At 43.7% G+C, this 25,102-nt stretch overlaps 1 protein-coding gene across 1 annotated transcript; it reads right to left on the bottom strand.

Annotated features, from left to right (window-relative positions):
* Positions 1–3,212: 3,212 nt before the first annotated feature.
* Positions 3,213–22,619, bottom strand: alpk3a (alpha-kinase 3a). The gene is made up of 15 exons (XM_036535543.1): positions 22,483–22,619; positions 20,196–20,234; positions 19,449–19,570; positions 18,070–18,187; positions 16,499–17,642; positions 8,877–9,203; positions 6,923–8,234; positions 6,549–6,696; positions 5,851–5,978; positions 5,694–5,729; positions 5,307–5,581; positions 4,539–4,627; positions 3,900–4,117; positions 3,715–3,763; positions 3,213–3,537 (listed from the first exon to the last, which is right to left on the bottom strand). The coding sequence occupies exons 1-15, from the start codon at positions 22,617–22,619 to the stop codon at positions 3,213–3,215; spliced, it is 4,467 nt and encodes a 1,488-aa protein (XP_036391436.1).
* Between the last annotated feature and the right edge of the window lie 2,483 nt (positions 22,620–25,102).

Here is a 25,102-nt window from a genome sequence, read left to right as displayed (position 1 = left end):
AGTGAGCCTTTTTGCGAAATGTGCACAAAGTTTGTTCTTCAAAATCGGTTTATTGCGGAATACCCATCCTCCCTAATACAAATACAACTCTCATAATGCACATTCATTGTTTTGTTACAGCTGTTAAACTAGTGGTGTACGACTGAACAAGTAATTACACCTTACCTGTGAAAAAAGGTAATCAGGAAAGTCAGCTGCGTTAGTCGTTGTTGACATGGGTGTTTACTAAATCAAGCGGGTATCACATGCTCTTTATGGATCAGGCTTGATATATGGCTTAAAAGGTGTGGCTAGGTTTCATATAAATGTAAACAACTGATGAACTGATTGGGGAAGGAACGTGATGGAATAAGTTTGGTTTCATTTTTAAGCAAGGTAAAAAAAAAAAAAAATCAATCGTAACAATGCTTCCTTTACACTTCATTACTGTGAGGATCCACCAAACTAGTCCCAGCTGCGGTTTGTATTGCAGAACATTGCTCCAAGAACACGGCAAAGGAAATGACGTTTTATAAAGCCCTGACGTAATTGCTCAGAATTTGCATTGTATGTGTATTTACATTATGTGTTATATTTGACGTTAAATCTGATGAAGGTGATAAGTGGGTACTGGTCATGTATATACGAAGAAGTGACGACTAGTTTTAGAAGTTTTAGTAGAACAATAAGCTCTGCATCTAAATTCTATTTTCACAAAGAAAGTGAAAGAAACTCGGTTTCCATTTCAAAAATAACAATTATCACTAAGGTGCAAAAAATCATGAAAAGGATACCATCACGCACATGTATCAAACAATGCACACTCAGATAGCAGTCATTCTGAGAGGATCAGTTGTGATTTGTTATAATTTAATATTCTATCATTCATTGAATTGATAGGCAAAATTTTCTATAATTTAACATTACATAATCATTAGATAAGCTGATATGTACATTTATTTATATGTTACAGAGCTAGTACAATATCCCGAACAACTGTATAACAGTGTAAAGGACCAGAGGGACCCCCCCCCCCCCCCAAAAAAAAAAAAAAACAACAACAAAACACCCCAAATACACATACACGCTGTTATTTTATACATATAAATACCTAGAAAAACTCAGAAAGATTCAAACTAAAGAGCTGCAAACTGACCAGCAAACCAAACTATTTGAATTGACACAGACAAGAATCTCACTGACCTTTTAGACATAACTGAGCGACTTTGAGAGGTTAGCCATTACTTTAAAACCTCTCTGCTATCTGTTGCTGGTCCAATCACTTGGTGCAATGTACAGTACAGAGCCGTTCCTACAGAGAGTAGTTGTATCAGGTGCTGTGTTGCAATACCGAACCATTTATACTGTTCAGCTGGTCCATATGCTAGGAGAACTTCTCAGAGCCATTTCGGCCTTTTATGAGACAGACCCCAGCGGGCCAGGGCAGCTCTGAATGCCCATGTGTCTCGCAAGAAGGACAATCAAACCTGCAGTGCGTGTCTCAGCCAGATAAGGCTCTTGCTCCAAGTACAGGCTGTGCCCTCCAGCCTGGGTTCGAGACCAGTAGCTACATCAGCCGACAGTCATCTGGAGCCCGCAGAGACTGTATACATTGGCTTTGCTGTGCAGGGTTAGGGTTGGGTTTGCTGGTGGGGTTTCCTCGTCTCGGTGCTCTCTGGTGCCCTGTGACTCGCTGTACACCTAGGAGCTCCTCGGATGACATCAGTGGAAACGTGTCTATACTCCAATCAGCATGTGCTTCACAGCTGTGCACTGTGGGACTTGTAGTGTGAAGAATACTCATTGTATAGTGTTGTGAGAAGGAACTGCACTGGATGTGCCCAGCACTCCTAAGCGACTAGAGATGAGTGCAGTTGCGGTGAATTGAGCCTGACATTCAGCTGGTGATTCCAAAGTGGGGGTGCAAAAAGACGGAAAACATAAAAAAAATAAAAAATAAAATAACAACATGCAATAATGCCTTTTACATGGTAAGGAATACTGAGATGGTTGAATACTGGCACATATTTTTACTGCACAAGTGACATCCCCTGAAAATTTAAGGAGGTTGAAGAACAAATCTAGGAAAATGCTCATTAAATGATATTTATGAAATGAACAGCCAACTGCAACACAAAGAGGTTGTGAAAAGGCCTTTTTCACATTTGAAAAAGGTGCAGGAAAGGGGAATTAGACAGCACTAACACCTGACTCCAAGAAAGCTCCTTGGAATGGCTGTCCCTTGTATTTGGAAGATCCTAAACAATCCAGCACAATGTACAGATCAAAAGCAAAAACGTCACGATGGCAGGAAAAGCACAGAGCAATCTGCTGCAGGACTGAGTAGGGCCGGCCTTCTGCTGAATCATAAAATAGATGTGTTATTTATATTTTCAAAAGCCCCTTACTTGCAGAAGTGAGACAGACACACATCCCTCTTAATCTTCAGCTCTGTCTCCTTGCTCTGAGCAGTCGTCAGGGCGGAGCATGTAACAGTGAGGTCATGCTTGTACGACAGCCTGAGCAGACTCTTGTCTTTATGGTCTTTAGTCCATATGTATCCCTTCGCTTCAGTATGAACGAAGCGACAAAGTTCTATGGGCATCTCTTACTCAGCCTCCCACAGCGTCCCTGTGGCTGCTATACCAGATGCTGAAAAACATGTTTTGTCAGCTCCATTGTTCCATCCCATGTACTTCCCTTTTCTGGGAGGTTGTGGTTCATAAAGGCAGCTCCTACTTATTTCCGGTCCCAAAGACAAATGCTGGCTCATCATATGAAGTAATGTCTCACACTCTGGCCTCTGTGGCTAAGGGGTGAAGGGTCGAAGTCCTGGGGAGTAGCTGCTTATACCCTTGTCAAAGTTTTATTACTTCAAACGTTTCAATATAAAAATTCCACTGGGTAAATAGCATACAGAAAGTGTATGACTGTGAGCAGTTTTTTTTTGAGGTGTGCATCTGTTAAGCACATGAATGATAATATATTGCACTGTAACCACTGATGATACAATCAGTCATCCAGTCTCCTTTAGTTCTAAAATACTAAAACCAGAATATCTCCAGGCACTCCTGTGACCTCTGATGGGACTTCAGTCTCTCCATCAAAAAAATTGGCATCAGCTCAGAAAGAAAGGTCCATAATTAGTGGTAGTATAAGTATTATTAACTTCTTTGACTATGAAGAGGTAATAATCATTCGTTTCCATGTCCTCCTTTGAAAGCCTTTTTAACTCATTTTGTCACTGTTTTGGTGGCCTCTGCCGTCTTGTTCTTGGTTGCCTCTGACTTCCTGGCCAGCTTGGGGCTGGGGTTGGTCTTCCTCGGGGACTGGGGGCTCTGTAGCCCTTTCTTCTGCAGCTGCGGGCTGGAGGATCCCGGGCCAGCCCTGCGGCTGAGCAGGGGGCTTCTGGAGGCCTTCAGCTTGCCAGGCTGTTGGAGGGAGTCCGTGGATTTGAGCGTTCGCAGGCCCAGGAGGCCACAGTAGTAGTTGCACTGGTGCTGCGACACAAACTGTTCAAACACCTTGGGCGTGGCACTGTCCGAGAGACCCTGGTACCTGCAACAGACGAAGGAACTTTTTTTATCATACAGGGAGTTAATATACAGGGAGTGCTTTGCCAGATGCTTTTTGTAGAATAAACCTTTTTGTGGAAATTGACTACGTAAATCCTGGACTTCCACAAATATACGTGTGAACACAAGAATGGATGTAATGTTGTGAAGATTTACACACCCCTTTGACTTTGTGGCGACTCCTACGTTGGTGATCTTCATATCAACACCTGCAATGAAAAAAAAAATGAAGATTGGGTTTATTCTTTTTTTTCCAGCAGTTATTCATACAGTGCAGTGCCTTAAGAAACACTCTCTGTGTTCTGTTCATTGACCACAAGATGGTGCTGTAACACAAGGTTGTACCTTCTAGCTGAGTGACCAGTAAGTTTCCATTGGTCCACTGGTGGATCCAGTGCTGGAAGGTGCAACACTTCTGCTCCACCTCAGACCCAGTCCTCATGACCAGCCTGCCAGTGGCGTCCACCAGGCTGTACTTCAGAAAGACCCCCTTCAAGTCAGACTCCACGGTGGCGTACGGGATGGTGTTGGCAGGCCGGTACATTAGATAGAGGGGAATCACTCTGCATTTTCCAGGAGAGAGAGAGAGAGAGAGAGAGAGAGAGAGAGAAGGAGAGAGAGCATTCATTTTCATTTCAGCGGGTGGACTGGACAGAAATGTCTCAGCTGTGGTCTTAACATACAGCATATTTCATCACTGAAACCTACATTTAATAGGGTAGAATATTACAAGAGAATATTACAAAACAAAACTAATAAAAACTTATAGCTGATCCCACAATCAAGCTGTAGCTACAGCAAGAACAACGACAACAATAATGATGATGATCATTGCAAATATGGCCATTATGAATGTAACTACTTGACCTGTAAACAGCGTAAACAATAAACCGCAGTTCTTCAGCAGGTCAGACTGTATGCTGTGTTGGTTCTGTTTTAATTCGCTATAGTAAAATTAGCATGTGGATCACACTGTGCACTCACTCCAGCGCTGGGCCGAAGTTATCCACCACTCTCGTCTCTGCTGCAAAGACTTTGCAGTACTCTCGAATCATGTTCTGCACTTTACAATCCTGTAAGAGAGAAGGATTACAACACCAAAGCCTTTATGGTTCACAACTGGCCAGCTGGTATTTTCATACGCCCAAACCGTGAATGGGGTGAATGCATTCAGAATCATATTCCCCGCATTGTAAAGGGAGTGACTCCTCTGACTCAAATTACATTAGCAACATGAGTATGACTGTTACTACACAGTTGCCATTGACTAAAAGTTAAATATCCACTTTTTATATTATTAATAACACTGTGTCACAGACACTCTCCAGAGCAACTTGCATTTTATTTCATACAGGTGAGTATCTCCGGAATGTATTTTGGGTAAGTATCTCACACAAGGCGCAACAGCAGAATCAAACCAATCACCTTTGAAATAACAGCCCTGCTCCTTACCACTACATCTGCATGCAATTGCTTAAATTAAATGGACAATATTGGTTGTTTACTCTCATTTTACCCATATCTAGGGTGTACTGAGACTGAAAATGTTTTTCAAAGTGCTGAAAACTGGGGGCTGTTTGAGCCTGGACTTTGAGATTTTGACAGTGGCAACTGTGACACAACTTTCTGCCTTCTCCTTTATTTTCCCCGAGCCAAACCAAAGCCTCCTACAGTGTCTGTGGCACTTCCATGGGAAGGCACAGAGAGTCTTTCCCCTCAGGTTGGAGACGAGAGCGAAGAGATGGCACCTACCTGCTTGGTGATCTCCTGGTTTCTCTCCACGAGGTTATTCTCGTCTTTCTTCCCGTACGCGATGGGGTTTCGCACCTTGATGATGCAGGTGCTTCCGGACTCGAATATGGGCTCCAGGCCGTAGATCACCTTCACCCTGCTGGCCTTGTGAGCACAACCCTCCCCTACATGCGACTCCTCAATCATGATCCGCCCAAAAAGTTTGTTTCCCCAGTTCCCCTGGTCTGCCAGGCCTTTGGTGAAGAGCATCGGAGTCATTTCAATCTCCTCTCCCACTGTGCAGGACACAAGACCCGGAGAAATGTCCATCATTATTCACACCAACTTTCCCTGAAAATGCGATCTGTATCAAAACCTGTCAAAATTAGCAAGACAGTTAGCTCTTACCTTCTAATTCTTCTCTCAACAGGAACTCAGAAAGTACTAAAGAAAAAAGAAGAAACGAAAAAAAATTAATCTCTTACATATACATATTACATATATGTCTGAAAGTGTAGCTTTACAAATTTAGTTTTAACCACCAAACAGAGTGGTTAAAACTTACTATCTGCGCTAAGCAGGAAGTCAGTTGAGTCTGTCCCATATTCATTCTTGATTGAGCAACCATAAACACCACAGTCCCTGCTTGATGTCTGGATGATGGCCAGCGATACTTGACTCTCATCTCCCGCACTGGAAAATAAATACGAATTAAGACAATAAGTCACATAATGTGTCATAGCAACATTCTTCCACAAGGGAGCTCCCTAACGCAGACATGTACTCCGGAGAATTCAGCTGACGCAGCAACTTTGGGAACGGATATAGACTGTATTGAGAAGGGCTCGCCTATGATGGTGAAATTAAGAACCATGACTTTACACGGCCCCTGCTTGCACAAAGCTTCACCTCGTCAGGGTCACAGCTGCGGTCTCCATGAGCAAATGGGCCACATAGCTTTGGGGTGAAAAGGCGAGAATGACAGGCCTGGATAATACCCTCTGAGGCAGAATTAAAGCTGTTCATCTCTGACACATTTTCCTTTTATACATAGCGTGCTGTGTCACTTATGTAGTCATGTTGAAAATTAATACATAACGCTTTCATAAATCATATAATAGTACACGGACCTAGAAATAAATAGTATGGAAGTAATAAATAAATCTGAAGGAATATTATATAAATATTATCATGGTTGGCTGCTGTTTTTCTATTGTCAGTTTGGGCCCTTTGGTTTGGTTGGGGGTTACTTCAGGGATTCACCTTCTGTGGACCTCGGCAATCTCAACCTCATCTCTATGCCACTTGATTGTTGAGTCACTGAGCACGTTGAAGAACTGGCACCACAGCTTCAAGTGTCCCGAGGCGTCGGAGAAGGGCTCTCCTCTAATCTTGCGGATAACCCGGGGAGCTGGTCAGAGACAGAGAGGCGCCCGACAGGAACAGCATGTTGAGGACGTACTGTGCACTGTCTGATCTTTCCACTTCCTGTTCAATGTCAATACCTCACCTCAAGCTCTCCGTAATCAGGTCTGGCAAACACGCCTACTTCCTCAACAGCGCAAACGGCAAACCGTCAGTGGAGGATTTTAGATTTAGATAAACATAAATTCAATGAGAGATTTTTTTTGTTTTACCTTTGAAAGGGTCTAGCTTGTCCTTCTCTGGTTTGGATTCAGTCTTGGCGGACTCAACCTCCTCAAGCGTCTTCTCCTGAATTTTGGGTACCTCCAGCGTGCTCTTCTTGCGGCTGAGAAGGGGCGAGCGTCTCTCAGTGGGCGGAGTCTGTTGACCGGTGGGGGGCTGGAGGAAAGACGACCTTCGGGCCTGGCTGGGGGACAGGAAGGGCGCCTCCTGGCTCTGAGAGAGACTCCTCCTCCTCGGCGTCTCCTCTTTCTTTGCCTGGGCTTCCAGCGCTCCCGCCTCCCCTTCCGCTTCTTCTCCTTTTGTTTTGGGGATGAAAATTTTGCGTCTCGCCCCAGAGGCCAGCTCCTCGGGCGTGGCAGAGGGGATGAGGGTCAGGCTGTCGCGTCTCTTCAACTTAGGGCTGCTCTCACGGGACAGGCTGGCCAGCGGGGTGTCCCTCCCGGTCCCCTCCTCGGCCACCTTGTCCTCTCCAGTTGGGGAACTGTCCACTCGAATGGAAGGCACCACCAGCAGTCCCGGTGCCTCCAACCCAGGGACGCCCCTGGGACCAAACCTCTGCATGGCTGTAGGACTCATCGCTGGCATTTCAGGATGAGTCATGCTGAAACTTTCAAGCCCGGCGTTGTCCTTCTGGAGTCGATTGACAAAAGTATCAGTGGTATCTGCCCGAGACTCTTTTAGCCTTTTTTCATCAACTGGTTCAGTGGCAGTGGTAGGTGGGGGAGCTTTTCCCAGCGGGGGATCAGAAATTATTAAAGTCGTTTTCGGTGTTTCCACTGGTTTGGGTATCATGATTTCCACTGGTACATCTATGGCGTTCTCTTTACTGCCAGACAGCTTGCCATCCTTACGATTCTCAGTATCTGGAAGGTTTGAGCTGGTCTCTCTTTCCTTTGCCAAAGAAGAAGAAACACAGCTGCTTTCAAGCTCAATGTCATTCTTGACCCCTCGCAGCAGAGAGACCAATGACTCCACCCCTTTCACCTCATCTTTAGAGGGCTGTACATGCTCAGGTGTGCTTTCTGTGCAGGTGACAGAAATGGGAGGGATCACAAAAGTGGGCACTTTGGGTAAAGCTGCTGATGCTTTCATAGGTCCGGCTGTCAGCCGCACGCTGTTGAGCTCGGGTTCAGGTTTACAAAACTCCCCTTCATCTCCAAATGACACGCTTATTACTGGAGTGGAACTAGCAACCGACTGCCTGTACCTCTCATTGCTGATTTTCTTGCTTTCTGTTTCATTGCTTGTTTTCGCTTGATCTTGTTGCATAACTGTCTGCAATTCTTCATCACTCCTGGAAACCTGTTGGATTGGCATCACTGGAATAAGCTCTGCCCTGCTCTCTGACATCACTAACGCTGTGACTTCCTTTGAATCTTTCTGCACAGAGCCAGGCATATCATTTGTCAAACATGCTGTTGGTGCTACAATGTCCTGAGTTTGAGAATCAAAAATGATTACCTGTGGAACACTTATCCTTTCCTCAATTTGTGGCATTTTGGGAAGACTTAGTTCAAGATTGGGAAGAGCTGGTTTTTGTGTAAGAGTTTCTGTAGAATTTGTGTGTCTGGGTTCCTGAAGTCCAGCCTCAAGAGCATTTTTCAGTGCTTCTCCCTGCTGTGGTACACCTGGATGTTTGATTTGCTTAACTGGCAATGGGTCAACTGACATATCATTGATGGCATTCTCTGAAAGGGCCCCCATTTCATCCATTGGGATTTCTTTTTCTTCTACCTTCGCTTTCTCCTTCACAACAACTGGCATATTGATGACACCTTTGTCTCCCTGTGTCTGTGAAAGGTCCTGGGTCTCGTTTCTCTGAACCATATTCACTGAAGACCCATTTTCCCCTTTCTCATCCTGCCTCTCTGTCATAACAGCACTGTTCTGCTGTTGTCTTAAGTTACCATCCATACTTTCCCCTATATTCACATTACCGCCCACCTCCTTCTCCTCCACAATATCCACGGACACATCAGCCTGGATTAGGTTGACCATAGGCGTAATATGATACTCAGAGGTGTTCAAGGAATCTGACTTCTGGGGATCGGTCTGGCTTTCATCCAGTTCCTCGGTGTGAGACCTGTTCTGTGCAGCTTTGCCGGGGGCAGAGTGGCGGTGATTGTGCAAAGTAACCATTTCAGCAGCATCTGCTGTGACATGCTCCCCTGTTGGCACCAACAGATGTACATCCTGCTTGTGCTGGGCGCGGGCCACGTCCTGAATGACAGTTGCATCGTTCGCCTCCGTCTGCATGCACTCCTCTGCAACCTGCAAGCACAAACACAAACACAGGTTGTCTGTGTCACGCTTCACCAGGTGCCGTGTGTTGAGATCTTCATGACTGCTTTTGATGATGCACGCTTAGCTCCAAACCACAAACCTGTATCACCTGTGCTACCTGTGTTTATTTTCATGTGTCATCACGGTGTTTAGAAATCGCACCCAAGGCACAGGGGAACAGAAAGTCGCTAATACCAACTAAGTGACTGCGTGGCTTTGAATGATTTGTGATGTATTTTGTTATGCAGCACCATGTGACTCTGGGTATTCAGCACGTCAGCCTTTGACAGCACATTCCATGCCTCTTTTAGACGGGAGAAGGTTTTCACCCACTGCAATAAATCAATTCACAACGATACAATATAGAGTACATAATCAGGTCAAACATACATGAACATATGCATCCGTTTTGCCAGATGGCAGCAAAAATGCCTGCTAAGCCGAAACATTTCCCGATATAGAATATCTACCAGGATAGACACTATGTAAGAGGGGATATACACCAACATATATACAGTACCACCAACTGTAATTTGAACCTGAGAGTTGCTTGTGAGAACATAGCTTTCAACAATGTTCCTATATTCCTGACTGCCTCCATGGAAGATGGGGGTCCCAAACCCTTTTTTAAAAACAAAACAAAATTTAAATAACGAAGATGGACAGCTTAGCTTCAGCAAATGTATGTGAAATTTTGATAATGTCATAAACATTGGTTATATGACTTACATTCATCGCCCACATTGAAAGTACTGTAACTGTCAACTCATTAGCATCACAAAAGACAAAGATGAAAAATGAAACCAGCAACATACTAATACACTATTCATTCACGGGTATATTTCAACATTTCACTTTTTCTGTAGCGCTTATAGAGTGTTTAACACCAGAAGTGATTGCAAGATTCTCTGTTCTTAACCCTCAGTGACCAGCTTAGGCTGTTCTTTTGTTTTATACTTACATGCTGTTACGCAGCATGAATCTGATGGTGGTAGAAATTATTTGAAAATGAGCTTGAAAACACAGAGAGGGATACTTGCTTAAATTCCTTTTGTAAGTTAAGGAGAATTTACATTGCAGGTGAATGAATGGAGGCCAGTTTGCTTCTCAAAGGAAGTTGTCAGTTCTGCAGTTATGTGAACTTGACACATCTTTTTTTTTTTTATTGACATTTACGTACTACTGTACTTTGTATGAATGAAAGTGGTTGAGGAACTAGACAGTCGTTCACTAGAAGCAGACAATCCCCGGTGGGACTTTTGTACTCTTGATCAAGATAAGCAAACTGAATTGCTTCAGGAAATGCACAATGAAAAAGTAATACACTTGCCCTAGATGCACATATATAACAACGATGGATGAGATTAAATCTGAAATGCATCGTCTTATCACCACCAATGAGTGATTATTTTATATATCATTATATGATATTATTTAATGAGTCATGACTTCATATTGCAGTTGGGTGGTGCTCATAAATAGCCTCTCACCATGTGTAATTCTGTGCTGTCTGTACTGGTGTAATGGCTAATATTAGCGGATTTGATCATCAACTACTGTATTCTCAGCCTCAAGCGTACAGTTGGGCTGTGGTAAATGAGAGAGAAATGGAACGAGGCAAGAGAAGATGACTATGCACAGTGGGTGGTGTGACTCTCTTTTTCCATCTCAGTCTGTTGAGCACTCGGTGCGCAATCTGACTTGCAGATGATCTCTCAACGCGGTGTGTCTGACGGATTTTTTCCCCCACTTAACGCCTGAGGTGTTTATTGTTCACTGGTATAACCAAATAGCTGTCAGTTGTTTTGGGTTTTTCCCCATTCATCCCAGGGCCTCCTGCTCATCCTGTCCCCTCCCTGTTGCTCAAGCCCCTCCCCTATATCCTCTTCCTCCAATAGCCTCTGTCTCTCTTCCTAGCTCCTCCTCCCATCTCAAAGCCTGTTTCCTTGTATGGTCTTCCTGTCCTACAATGTGACCCAGCCAGCACCACATGATCAAAAGCAGTTTTACAGACCAAAACATCCAGGCGGTTGCGAAATAACTGTTGCCAGCTCAAACATTAGCTTGCACTGTTTTCACTTTCTGTGAGTGATTGTAACTAATGGAGGTGCTGTTGTTGAATTAACACAGGTGACTTTAAAATGCTCATAATTATTAGTATACCACTTAGTATACAAGCTACTGTACCTTTTAATAGCAGCTAACTAGCATGCTAGCATAGCTAATGTAACATTTGCTGTTGATAATTTCAACTAGACAGCTGGGCTAGGTTACCTCCTTAGCATAAAAGTACAGTGGACATGTCATAAGGACATGTTAAATGTGCACAAAGAAAGTAAGAAAGTAAGTAAAGAAAGTAGAAAGTAGTAAAGTAAAGTGTCTATGATTCACAGGGTTGTGAATGGATGCATGGACGCATACAGAGACAAACCCTTAGGAGCACAGGATAATCCTCTCACCTGTATCATGTGCTTCAGACAGCACCTGTGAACATTTTGACCTAAGCGCAACTGACCCGAGGAGGCGTGCCATTAGCAGGACATCACAGCAGTCACGCTATTTAAAGACTGAGGCCAGCTAGACCTCTCGCTTCCCAGTTGAAATAGCATCCCACACTTGCACAAAAGATACAGGCTTGTTCCTGTTTCCCCCGCCATATTAATCTGCCATTCCCCCTTTAGAAAGAGCAGTCAGATATAGCCAGTAGTTGCTACAGAAGCAGACTCTCGGTGGTTGGAGGGGTGTATATATAGCAAAAAGGCCCGACAATTGAAACTACAGGGAGCGTGTTGACAAGCACAGAGGAACGAAAACGCAACAAGGATTTCAACATAATGCACACATGACCGTCAGCTGAGGTGCTCTCCACCGCAAAAACCTTGCAAGAGGACTGTGGTAGCTATAAGCATAACCAGTTAGCAAATTACTCCCAGCTCCATGAAAACACCTCACAGATGCCCTCTCTTGAGCTGTTTGTGTGAACGTTTTCTGCAAAGTGCCTCGTTGCAGGCAGCAATGTGATGTGACTCATTGCGACCGACCAGGCAAAGCTTTTCAACACATTTCTGTGTTGTAATGTAGCCCTCATCCTCAGCTCTCATAAAGACTTAAATGCTGAAACTAGAAATTGAAAAAAATATGTATATATTTAGGAACTTACTTTATGAGAATGAGAATAAAATGAGAATAAAATGAGAATAAAAATCCAGAAATGCAAATGGTTATTATCTTTTTTAGGTGCTTTCTGATTAAGCCAGCTGTACATTGACAATTCACATGGACACTCAGTGTCCAAACTAACATATTTCATGTAACTGTTTTTTCACTTGACTCTCAGGCAGAAATGAAACAGGCACATTTTGCTCAACACCCAGCCCTAGAGCTTGTACAGAGAAAAGAAGAAACAGTTCACAGCTCACTTTCAATATAAGGAAACTGTAACTGCTTTCATTCTAAAAAAAGATACAAGACCTTGCAAAGGCTTCATCCATTTTCATTTTACAGAAGTCAGAAACTCACGTGCAAACTCACGTACTTAAGGACACGTGTTTTGTGTTCCTCCCACAGAAAGGCCACAAGGGCCTAACGTTAACAACCTACAAAAGGGAGACAAGTTGCACTTCCATATTATAGAGAAAAAGAAAAAGAAAAAACACAATTCTGGCCCGGTGCAAAATGTGTGTGAATCTGTTCTAAAGACGTTACTGCAAACGCTTTGATCATTCATGCATGAACACAAACGGCAGCTAGCTGGAGCTAATATGGAATGAACACCGTGCGGGGCTAGCAGAATCACAAAGCATGTGTCATATGCCACTCCAACATTGCAAGAGAGGGGGGAGGCCACGTGTTGCATTACTTAGAACATCCCTGCTTCCTTTCCCTGGGAAAGGAAGTGACTGTATGCGCTGTGAAGCGGCGCATGTGAACGCACAAATATAGACCACAGGGATGATGAACATCCTCCACCCTCACCTAGAGCAACATTTAAAAAAAAAAAAAAACACAAAACTTTGATGTTGCATTCAATGTACTGTGACATCACTTCCAGATTTATTTACCCCTTTTCTGATAAAGAGCGATCTTATTGATATGCCAGGGTTACAGTAAGATTCACACGGGAAAAGGAACTCATTAGAATTAATACCGTGTTGTTCTGCAGTTTGAAGCAGTGCACTTCCTCGTGTGCAGATAGGTGCTGCTAAGTGGGGATTTGTCCTTTGGCCTGGGGTTTGTTCAGCCAGTCAGCCTGACAGAAACTGTACGTGGCTGCAGCCTTGGCTGGGTACAGACCAGCAGGAGGGAGGGCTTTATTTTAAGGCTTTGTGGGGCGTGTGGAATGTGAGCAATGTAAAGAGGTGCTGCAAAGCTCTTTGGGGGCTGTACATTCCCCTGTGCGATCCCTGTGTTCTCCCCACCGCGCCCACAGTGCGGATTTCCACCCACAGATGTCACTGTGTGTTTCCCCCTCTCGCAGAGATCACTCTGTGTCTCCAGCGTGGATTTTCCCCTCGCAGAGATCACTGTGCGAGCATGGTGGATTTCTACTCAGTGAGATCATTCAGTCCCTAGCGTGGATCTCTGCCCACAGAGATTGGTGTCTGCTGTGCAGACCTCGCCTCTGAGAGATCTCAGCATTTTATGTTTGTGCAGCATGAATTTATCACGCCTCTCAGTAATGATGTGTTGGGCCAGAGGGTCCATAAGGTGGCAAATGGATATCAAACGCTGGTGTTTCAGTGCTGCTTCATGGCTCATTGTCTCTCTCACAGAGACATAAAATTACACCACTGTCCTTACTTGCTTGGTATATACACCTATCCAGCAATTTAAACACCTTACGTTTTAAATACTATCTTGTTAAACAATGGTGAAATTTACTTAAGCAATTCTGGTTAACAGGGCTCCCCGGCAGCACGGAATGTCAGTCAGTCAGTCAGTCAGTCAGTCAGCACTGACCTGCTACAGCGCATTTTTATGAGTGAAATTCAAAGTCCTGCACAGAGTGTACTTTCCCGACGGAATTAAAAACAACAACAACAACAACAACCAGAAAACTCAGGACGAACAGGGGGAAAAACGGGAACCATATCCCTAACCCCAGGAAAAGGCAGCTGAGGCTCCTGCCAACACATGAAGGCTGGTGGGTGGGAATATCCACTGCCTGGTGCAGAGGCTGTTGAGGGGCTGGGGGGGATGACTTGGGGGGGATGACTCGGGTGGGCTGTGGGTGGGGGCCTCCCCTTCAGTGGCAGCTGGCTGGAGAAAGCTGAAGGTGCTACTCTAGTTCTGTGCTCAAGTTTCTGTTAGTTTAGTCACACATTATTAACAGTAACATTATTGCAATGTTTTGGACTGAAGGTCTCCAGAAAAAAGACATTATGATGCATTTATCCATTTGGTGTAACTTCCAATTTTTCTACCTACAGTGTCAGATATCAGATTTTTTTCCTATTGCTTAATTGTTCAAATAAGAAACAGCAAAACTGAGGTAAGCTTTCTTTCTAAACGCAGTAGGGGATTTTCCGGGACAGCTAGCACCCGGGAGTTAATTGCTTGGGGTTTGACAAAAATGTGTAAGTTGAAATAACCAATAGGTATTTAAACCTACAACCATCATGTTCCACTTCCACTCCACTTCCCTGACCACTGCGACCAGCCAAAACTACCAACAACACCTCTCCACTGAAAGCCTTGCTCTACCCTGACCACTGTGACCAGCAGAAACTACCAACGACACCTCTCCACTGAAAGCCAAAAACCTGCCCTGCCTCATGCAGTTCCTCGGATTTTATTTTCAGAGCAACGGAACGCCATGTTGTGGTTACGTCATTCAGGCTTTTTTTGTTTAACCCTTTACTGTCTCATTTGCATCATGTGTGAGAGTCCATGACGAGTGTCATCACTGTCTGTATCTGTAACTCCCGATTCTGTTCTGTGGTATGCTTCTTTGTTTCATAGCACTATTGTCAAGTGTGGGTGATGCAATGAAACTCAAGCTCAGGCGAAAGGTCTGTTGAAATGAGAAATGACTCAACGGCTGGCCTCTAGCATCTGTTTGCTGTCTCTGGTCCAAGGGTTTCAACTAATCAATCTTTGCTCTCTCAGAAACAACAAGCTGCAGATGATATTGCACACTCGAAAATAAGTTTCTGGTTGTTTTAAATTTCTTGAGTTTGGTTCATTTGGTATTGCCACATTTGCCAGGTCAAAGTACACGCTGTGGGAAGAGATGTGTGTTCTCTCGGCCATGCCGTGTGTCTCTGAACTCACGTCTCGTCACACAAAAGCATGTCTGTACCCTCTATAAATAGCCCCAAAGCTCCATAGGCCCTTCTGTGTTACACGCCTGGCTGGTGTTCAGAGATGAGAAGCGACCAAAGACTCAAATAGTGTGAGGTACTCACCACAGTCTCTGGCTGTAACTGAGGCAGCGCAGTCTCTGGCAGTAATTGAGTCACAGCAGTCTCTGGCAGCAACTGAGTCACTGCAGTCTCTGGCAGTAATTGAGGCAGTGCAGTCTCTGGCAGTAACTGAGTCACTGTGCTCTCTGGCAGTAATTGAGTCACTGCGCTCTCTGGCAGTAATTGAGGCAGTGCAGTCTCTGGCAGTAATTGAGTTACAGCAGTCTCTGGCAGTAACTGAGTCACTGCGCTCTCTGGCAGTAATTGAGGCAGTGCAGTCTCTGGCAGTAACTGAGTCACAGCAGTATCTGGCAGTAATTGAGGCAGTGCAGTCTCTGGCAGTAACTGAGGCAGTGCATTCTCTGGCAGTAACTGAGTCACTGCGCTCTCTGGCAGTAATTGAGGCAGTGCAGTCTCTGGCAGTAACTGAGTTACAGCAGTCTCTGGCAGTAACTGAGTCACTGTGCTCTCTGGCAGTAATTGAGGCAGTGCAGTCTCTGGCAGTAATTGAGGCAGTGCAGTCTCTGGCAGTAACTGAGTCACAGCAGTCTCTGGCAGTAACTGAGTCACTGTGCTCTCTGGCAGTAATTGAGGCAGTGCAGTCTCTGGCAGTAATTGAGGCAGTGCAGTCTCTGGCAGTAACTGAGTCACTGCGCTCTCTGGCAGTAATTGAGGTAGTGCAGTCTCTGGCAGTAACTGAGGTAAGGAGACAGTGTCCAGGCTAGAATCCACCACAGGCGCGGGAGCCCACCCTAATTCATGCAATTGCTGTGATAAGGCAACCTGGCCTTTCCATGGTTCACCTTCTCCTGGAGCTAAAGACCCCAAATTCATTGTAACTTCCGGTACGAGGCCTTCTGAATCTAGCCTTTCCCTGACCGTGGAGTCCTCTCCACATTCTGGAGGTTGTGTGTTGGGGGAGGGTGTCATTTTCGCCTGGACGTCCACAGAGGGAGGCACATTGTCCACGTCCATGAGCTCTGTGATGGGTGAAGGGGTCCTCTGCTGGACAGGCACCTCTGCTGCGCCACTCGTGTCCTGTTGGAGGGTTTGTGATGGGTCTGGATGTGGCACTGGCTGGACGATAGGAAGTTCCTTCTCCTCCAAATTCGCGGCAATATTGTGCACAACGTCTCTTGAGTTTGCTGCCACGTCCTCGTTCTTATTCTTATTTCGAAAGAACATGTCCCTCAGGGAAAAGAACATGGATGTCAGGGCGTTGGGCGGCTCCGATTCCTTGCGTGGAGCTTCCTGCGTCTGTGACCTTTCCAGCTCCCTGGTTTGCTCCTCACTCTCTGTGGCCGCACGACGGGCGCTGGCGGGTCCCGTCTCCTCTGATGGCGCAGGGCTCCGCTGGTCACTGGATGTTGGCGAATGCAGCGATTCAGTGAGGTACCGGGTGAGGCTCATTGCTCCGTCACTCCCATCCTTCTCTTTCCCGGGCACCGGCCCTGCGCCACTGCTGCCCGGCTCGCTCTCCACCATGCTGGTGATCTTTATCATCTTTTTGGCCAGGCTGTCCTTCGTGGCGGGCTTGGTGGTGACGATCTCCACCGTCTCGCGGATATACATGCGGTCCGGTTTGCTCTTCTCCTTCTCGGCTTCCTGGTGCACCTCCGCGTTGGTCGCCCTGCTGGTTTCAGTGGGGAGCCCGTTGGGGATGTTGGCTGCAGCGGCTGGCTGCTCCGGCGGGTTTAGCCTGGTCTCGGCCTCTGGCAGCTGGGCGTGCGGACTCTGTTCGCCTCTTCCCTCCTGCGAGGAGGGGGTGCTGAGGACGGGCTCACCAAGGGACCTCCGCTTCCGCTGCTGTTCCGGGCTGGCCCTCGCGTTCTCCTTCCCTCTCTTGCGGCTCTGCTCCAGGTCCTTCCGCTTGCTGTCGGCCTTCAGCTTCAGCTTGGCGAAGAAGCGCTGGTGGATCTTGTACTCATTCATGGCGCCCACTTCCAGCACCCCCGAGCAGGAGACGATGCCCTTGCTGTTGCGGGCGGAGGCCTGGTAGATGGCTGCATCCTCCACAGTGCAGCTGTAAAGACAGAGGGACAGTAATGAGTGTGTGTGTGTGTGTGTGTGTCTGTAGGAATGTTTGTATGTTTGTGTGCTTGTGTGTGTGTGTGTGTGGGTGCTTGTGTGTGTGTGTGTGTGTGTGTGGGTATGTTTTTATATTTCTGTGCTTGATTGTGTTTCTGTGTGCATGTGTGTGTATGTGTGTTTATGTGTTCAGATGCCAGTTCAATACATTTTAAGAAACCCCACAAAAGCCTTGGAATTACGATGTCCAAAACTTCACGCTGATCAGTGGAAAGATCTAAAGCCATACAATCCTGGATCAACTTTACAAATACTGTGAGAGAACATCTGAGTGTACAAAAAGCCGCCCAAAAATGTAACAAACCGTGCAATAAAAACCTGAATCAAACATGTCTGATGAGCATGCTATGTGTGTTTCATACTTGTAAATATGAAGCGTGTGGGTTTTTCCATTCCGGAATATTTCATATTTGGGAAGGCCACAGTATCGATCCATCTCCACATCATCTTTGTACCAGGTCAGCTCAGGGGCGGGATTCCCTGTAGGAAGACAGCTATGCTGATTACAACACATATACTTATACTTACACACACACACACCTATAGACATGTATGCATACACATAAACACACACTTACACATGCAGACACAATTTGAATGCAGGGCGCACACAACATTAGCCAGTACCTAAAACATATACTTGTACCTACACAGACACTTACAGCTATGCATACACAGACACTTACATGTACTCATACACATACACATACATATGTATTCATAAGGGATAAGCTTCACTGTGTTTTATTCAGAAAGTTGATTCAATTCGTTATGGGAAAGTTTTAAAAACCTCTGTACTTGTCCTGGTAATTATCTCTTTTTCCAGTAACACACTAGCTCAGCAGAAGATTGTGAGGAACAGTAAGTCCACAGGAATGTGCAAAGGTGAGGCTTGGTCTACCAGCGGGCTCAAAGCATTGTTGTTACAAGATGTTGCATCGCCATATGACGTTCCAGCCAATCAGATTACTTCCAGCCCGCAAAGAATGAGGTGTTAAATTCCAGTGGTCACAAAGGGCTCTTGTACAGTTACAGCTTTGACTTTCCATTGCCATCGTCCTTCATCACCCACGAGTAACTTCACCAACCTGTTTCGTTACCTCTATTTTTCTTTTAATTCGTTAGGTGATTTTTTTGAACCACAACATCATATTGTTTTGCGCTTACTAACTGAATTTGTTGACATTGTCCAGATAAGCAGTATTCTGTATTTTTTGGAAAGGAGACCAGTCAAATTAAAGAATTTTGTTTTCCACATTGCCCTTTGTGTACCGTTTTGTACCCTCTGTTCGCAACGTTAAGTACTGTGATTTTACATTATATCAGCTCTGTAATTATTTATTTTGTAGCCTTCGATTAGCTGCAAGGCATAGTATGTTAGCTGATAAAAAAAGAATAATCGTGATATTTTACCCATTACTGTTTACTCAGATTTATATTCAAATGTAATACAGAGTAATTTCTTAAACTGCCCTGAAGATGGGATGCTAACTCTAGCATGTTTTGCTAACTTTACATGCTTTGTAACTTATATGATATGTACTATAAATTGCTACATGAGTAAAAAGTGAATAATTTGCTATATACAATAAAGATTTTGGTCATTATGAAATATTTCTTCACATATGGCAAACCATATCATAATATGTACAGAGGATTATTGTTTGAAAAGGAATACACACACACACACACACACACACACACATTCAATGCAGAGAAAACACACACCAGCAGCCTGTACCTGAAACCACACAGGTGAACTTCACATTGGAGGATTCTGACACAGCCTTAGATTTTAAGGTTGTCTCAAATGATGGCTGGGTCTCCTCTGCCAGGTGAGACATAACACTACAGAAGGCACTCCTGAAAAACATGTAGGCCACCTTAAAATCTCTCCAGAAGAAAAGGCTCTCACCTGTCAGCTCCCAAACACCTACGTTTCCTGTAAAATATCTGAGTCAGAATATTTGGTCCTTTTCCATATCAATGAACCAATAAAATGTTATCAAGAGCAACATCGACATAGTTGTGCAATCACACGAACAAAAGGATATATTATCATTGTTACTATTTCATTCACGGTCAAATTAGTTCTTCTTCCTGGGAGGGGTGAAGGGTGGTGTTAATTCACTAATTATTTTTTTAGGAAAAGACAAAAATTGACATGACTTTGAAAACCTACCTTCTAAAATGTGGACTGACAAGCTTAAATCTATAAAGTGTCTCCAGCCTCTCTCATCAAAATGGAAAACATGTCAAACAACTGTCTCATTTCAGTGAAATGTCCTACTTACCTTTTATTTCAGTTGACACCATTTGCCAAAAATGGTGTCAACTGGCAAAACATGTTTAAGTTTGTGTTTACTTTTTCAGTTATATCACAGAATTAAAAAGGCTGTCAGTGTGGGGAGGAAACCAAACATTACAGTTGATAGTTTAGTGTGGATCAGAGGTTAGTTTGAACGGATGTTTTAAAAGTTTGGATTACCTCGCTGGCTTGTAATGAGAGAGTCTGACACTCGAGTAGCTATGTGGGGAGAAGGCAGATAGAAGCAGCTTATCAGGCATGGACACACGGAAGCTTTCAACTCAATGAACCTGCATCTTATGAGCCCTAGGGCTCAATGTAATGCTTTATACAAAGCACCTAAATCAGCTGTGTTTCCAAACCAAAGCTGAGAGAAACGCAGGTGACCAGCATTTTGATTTGAACTTAGTGACCATGTAAGACATGAGTGTGGTTGCTTTACAACTTGGTACAATATTAACACAATCTTAAATGTAAAAGCTTTAATGTTACATATGCCTGGGACACTCTTTATTTGGCTATAGACTTTCCATGCTTGTGTGGTCCAAATTTTGATTTTGATTTAAGGGCACACAGGAAGCAATGGAAGTTTTTTTAGAAGTAACACTTTCAGGGTCTTGTATTTATGTGACACATCTTGAAGTACTCTGCAATACATTTCAGGCTTGCAACATTAGTTTTGTATAAGCCAAACAGGACCAAAGAGTATTATATCAGAACGCTTATACTTTTCTACTGCTTTCCAGTCTAATACTGGTATCAATTTTCTGGTATATTAAAAAGAAGGATGGGGTTTCAATTCATAAATTATGTTTATATTAAAGTAATATTTTATCCCATGATAGTTTGAATGATTAACAACCACCAGCAGGGTTTTATGCCACTTGCAGAGAAAAAAAATCAAATCAAGAATTTATTTATTATTACTCATTATTATTATTATTTTATCCCTAGAATTTCCAGGTCATAATGTTCTAAATTAGATGTGCACAGCCGCACCGTTAATCCACACCCTATGAATCATATCATAATCAAATGCAAAATTGCGTGGGCATGTTTGAAGAGACAAGACAATCTTTTAAACCATATGAGGAAATTGCCACTTTACTCCTGCTGTCTGTCCAACCATAATTGCTTTTTACTGAGGGAACATAACCGGCTCAGATTTTAGTTAGGCGTTTATCCGTGAAATACATGATAACCACCGGATATGTGATATAATTACATTGTATGTATACAGTATGTCTATGTCGTCTTACAGTTAAATTATATGGAGTGAAAATTTGTGGTTTTGTGTATTGATAAAGATTTTCTTTAGTAACCCTTTCCTCCTGCCTACTGCTGACCATAATCCAACTTTAGATCTTCCTCTAACCTTAGCTCAAAACCCTTACCCTAACCCAAACCACAAATCAATCACAGCCCTTTATGCAACAATGTGGTTATGCAAGACCATGAAACTGGCACAACAGCACTTGTTGTAGTCAGACAGTACTGACATATTTAACTACATTTCAATTACACTAAAGTTTTAAAACTGCGTTGCAAGTGAATTATTATGTTATACTTTATTTGCTTTGCAGCTGTTCTTTTCCAAAACAGCTTGTATAGATTAAATTTTTGTTATCCATTTATACATTTGGATATTTAGTGAGACAATTCAGGTTAAACACCTTGCCTACATTATATAGCAATGCTCCACTGGGGAACTGAACCAGCAACCTTTGTGTAATGAGTCCTACTCATTACCATTACATCACACCATTGCCAGCCGTTCTGTTGAGTCTCTTACTACAGTGTATGCTTGACCTGTTAAAGTCCTATCTATGCCAATATATGGCCTAATAAAGGCCACTTTCTGCCATTTCCTGGAAGAATGACCGGCAGTGTACCTTTCAGTTATCTTTTAACATGCGGATCCACAAAACGTTACGAGAATATTAAAATGGGCCCCTGTGATTGTATATTTGCATGTAGTGGAAACACATTTACATTTATTCATTTGGCAGACGCTTTTATCCAAAGCGACTTACATAGGTTACAAGTTCTTTACAATGTTATCCATTTATACAGCTGGGTATTTACTGAGGCAACTGTAGGTGAAGTACCTTGCCCAAGGGTACAGCAGCAGTGTCCCAGGGGGGATTGAACCGGCAACCTTTCGGTTACGAGTCCTGCGCCTTAACCACTATGCTACACTACCATCAGTTGCAGTCAGCGATTTTGTGGTGGATTCAGATTGAGGAACAAACAAATAGCATCAATGCGTTTTTTATTTATGGTACACAGGTAACGTAGTTACACTGTGGGAGCTATTGTCCTCCAACAAGTCCTCCAATGCAATTCACGCTCATAGAACTCAACTTCTCACACAGAACTATCCTAGGGCCATTTTAATATGAAAACAACTGAAACCTCTCTCTCTGAGTGCAGTGAGCAAGGTGGTTTTAAGGGGGTGTTGATCTACCTGTTCTCCGGTCTGACGTTGAGCAGGTAGTTGCGGCTGTCACCTCTGCCGCTCGGCACAGAGACCCCCTCTCCATTTAGACTCCCGGACCTCCCGTTTCCGGAGAAAGAACGGGTCAGGGGCCTTCTCGAGCTCATCTCCCCCTGAGCAATAACTCCCAAAAATCGTGGAATCCAACAGAAAGGGGAAGCCCCACCCAAGCCGGTTAGACGCCTTTCCCTCCAGACAAAAGGCCCTTCTTTTCCTCAGTGCAAGTTCCAGCTCAGAAACAGAGACAGTGACCACTGCTACACAGATAGCCTCTGAGAGAGAGAGAGAGAGAGAGAGAGAGAGAGAGAGAGAGAGAGAACACAGCACATTGATAAGGAAATGAATAAATAAAAAAGTAATTTTGTACATACTGAAAAAACAATGAAGTTTCCATTAAAAAAAAAATCTATGCAGGCAGAACCCACTTGTTTTACTTTGAACAGACTGAGCAGCAACATTGAGAAAAGTTGTAAAATAGGTGTTGCCATCAAACAACAGAAGAGATTTCCTCACAATCGGTTTCCATTGAAGCTTTTGTGATTTTATCGTTATTATGTACTGTGAATTGAGGTAGCTGTGTTACAGAAAAATCTCTAAATGTTTCAAAAGGAACTGTGCAATAAGCTTACCATTCATGTGTTTCTGGCTGTCCTTTGGAGATAGGCTACTGTCCAAGTGCAATGCACCACAATTGTCAATCCAACATGAGCATGCGCTGGTGGTTTTTGGGGGGGGCACTATTTATAGCAAATCCACAAATAGGCACAAGTGTACGTTGCATTTTCCAAAACTAGCCTTAGCTACAGCTAGGGAAACCTTAAGGAAACTACAGTAAAGGAAAAATTCTAAACAATAACTGAATAACTCAACTTAATTCCTCAGAGTGTATTTGGAATAAATTAATTAAGGGCCAAATCAGGGACAGGCATTTTGCAGCTAGTAAACCTGAAAATCATTATATCAACAAGTAGATTCAGTGATCAATGCAAGCTGGGAAAGTTCCTGAAATCTGTATACTATGAAGTGTTTACCTGTGCCCTTAAACACCTACCAGCTAGCTTCATGGAGCCAGCTGAGGTTAAACCCCTACCTGAACCCAGCTACCCAAAAAAGCAGGCCCCATTCTTTCTGAAAACAGCACCCCCCCCTCCCCCGAAAGTTCTTACATGTGATCTATAAATTGAGGCATCGAGTTACATTGGTTTATTTTCCAACCTAAAAGAGCATTAGTGACACTGATCCCCTGGAGATAGACTCTCTGAACCCTAAGAAACGAGTGACAAACAAGTAATATTGGGAGAATTTTTGTCACATGATATTTCATCAACCCCTGGGCAGACTGCTGTATACATGGTTGTGACTTACTGATCATTAAAACTCCTATGAGGACTATGATTAATTATCTAAATCATCTTACTGGGGTAAAAACAGGACTGCTCAGATGATTAATCAAAAACCTCAATAAAGACCCAACATGACATCAGGAAAATGGATTTATTAAAAGCTATAAAGATCCCAGGCCCAGACTGCTCAAGTAAACAGCAGGGGAGACGCTTTCAAAAAACAAACAAATGTGAAACAAAGGACAATGAGTCCATCTGACCGCAGCACTGCTGTGGCAGAGGAAGGAGTTAAGCAAGGTTCACTTACAGAACATTAAATTATTTGATGGCCCCTGACATAAACAAATGCATAAACAAGCCATGCAGCACATAACTTCCTTAGCCAGTTGTCTCAGTAAATTGCACTGACACGAGAAAGACTTGTATTTTAGTTCTGATAGAGCTCAGCGCTGTGTTTAGTACCACTGATCACTCCATTTTAACAGACAGCATTTTAAACTGAGGGGGCGTTGCGGACATTGCTCTGAATTGGTATCTCTTGTCTCTCAGATTTCTTGGTTTCGGTTGGTGATTCTGTGCTGTCCTCAGCACTAATTACATGTGGAGTGCCACAGGTACCAGTTTTGTCATATTTATTGTTCTCTATTTATATGCTAACTCTTGTCCAGGTCATATGGAAAGAAACATAATATCACTTTTCACTTTTCTACACATGACACTCTCCTACACGTGTTAGGCTACGTGCCAATCGTTAAACTAGCTGCTCGGCATGACTGACCGATATAACATGTTTGATGTCTAAAAGGTTTCTTCAACTAAATTCATTTATATTTTATGTTCTGATTCTGATAATTGGTCATAAGTATGAAATTGAGACAATCCGTTCAAACCTGGGCTCTCCACTATCAAATATAAAACATTCATCCAGGAACCTTGGTGTTCTCTTCGATCCAGATATGAATTTTGAGCTGCATACAAATAGGTTAGCACAGTCCTCCTACTAACAGCTATGAAACATATCCAGAATTAGCACAATGTTGTCCTTAAATGTCATCCCCGTTTTTCTCCATCTGAAATGTAACGGTTAGACCATTGCATTTCATTTCTTGGTTGTCTCAGTTGCCACGCCTTTTCCCGTCTCCAGCTGGTACAAAGTTCGTCAGGGGGCCACTCAGCTGTAATAGGAGAAAACACAGCCTATCACCCCAACTCCTGACTTCCTCCGGTTACTTTTGGAATAGATTGTA

This window comes from Megalops cyprinoides, chromosome 8, assembly GCF_013368585.1.
Source record: "Megalops cyprinoides isolate fMegCyp1 chromosome 8, fMegCyp1.pri, whole genome shotgun sequence".
Lineage (NCBI taxonomy): Eukaryota > Metazoa > Chordata > Actinopteri > Elopiformes > Megalopidae > Megalops > Megalops cyprinoides.
This window is presented reverse-complemented; position numbering and strand designations above follow the sequence as displayed.

Excerpts from the sequence above, each read along its gene's own strand:
- alpk3a (XM_036535543.1), bottom strand. The coding sequence starts at position 22,619 with ATGAGCTCGAGAAGGCCCCTGACCCGTTCTTTCTCCGGAAACGGGAGG. Across the intron at positions 18,188-19,448 it reads GTTCACCTGTGTGGTTTCAG|GGAATCCCGCCCCTGAGCTG; the intron begins GTACAGGCTGCT and ends GTCTTCCTACAG. Across the intron at positions 4,118-4,538 it reads AACTTCGGCCCAGCGCTGGA|AGTGATTCCCCTCTATCTAA; the intron begins GTGAGTGCACAG and ends TGGAAAATGCAG.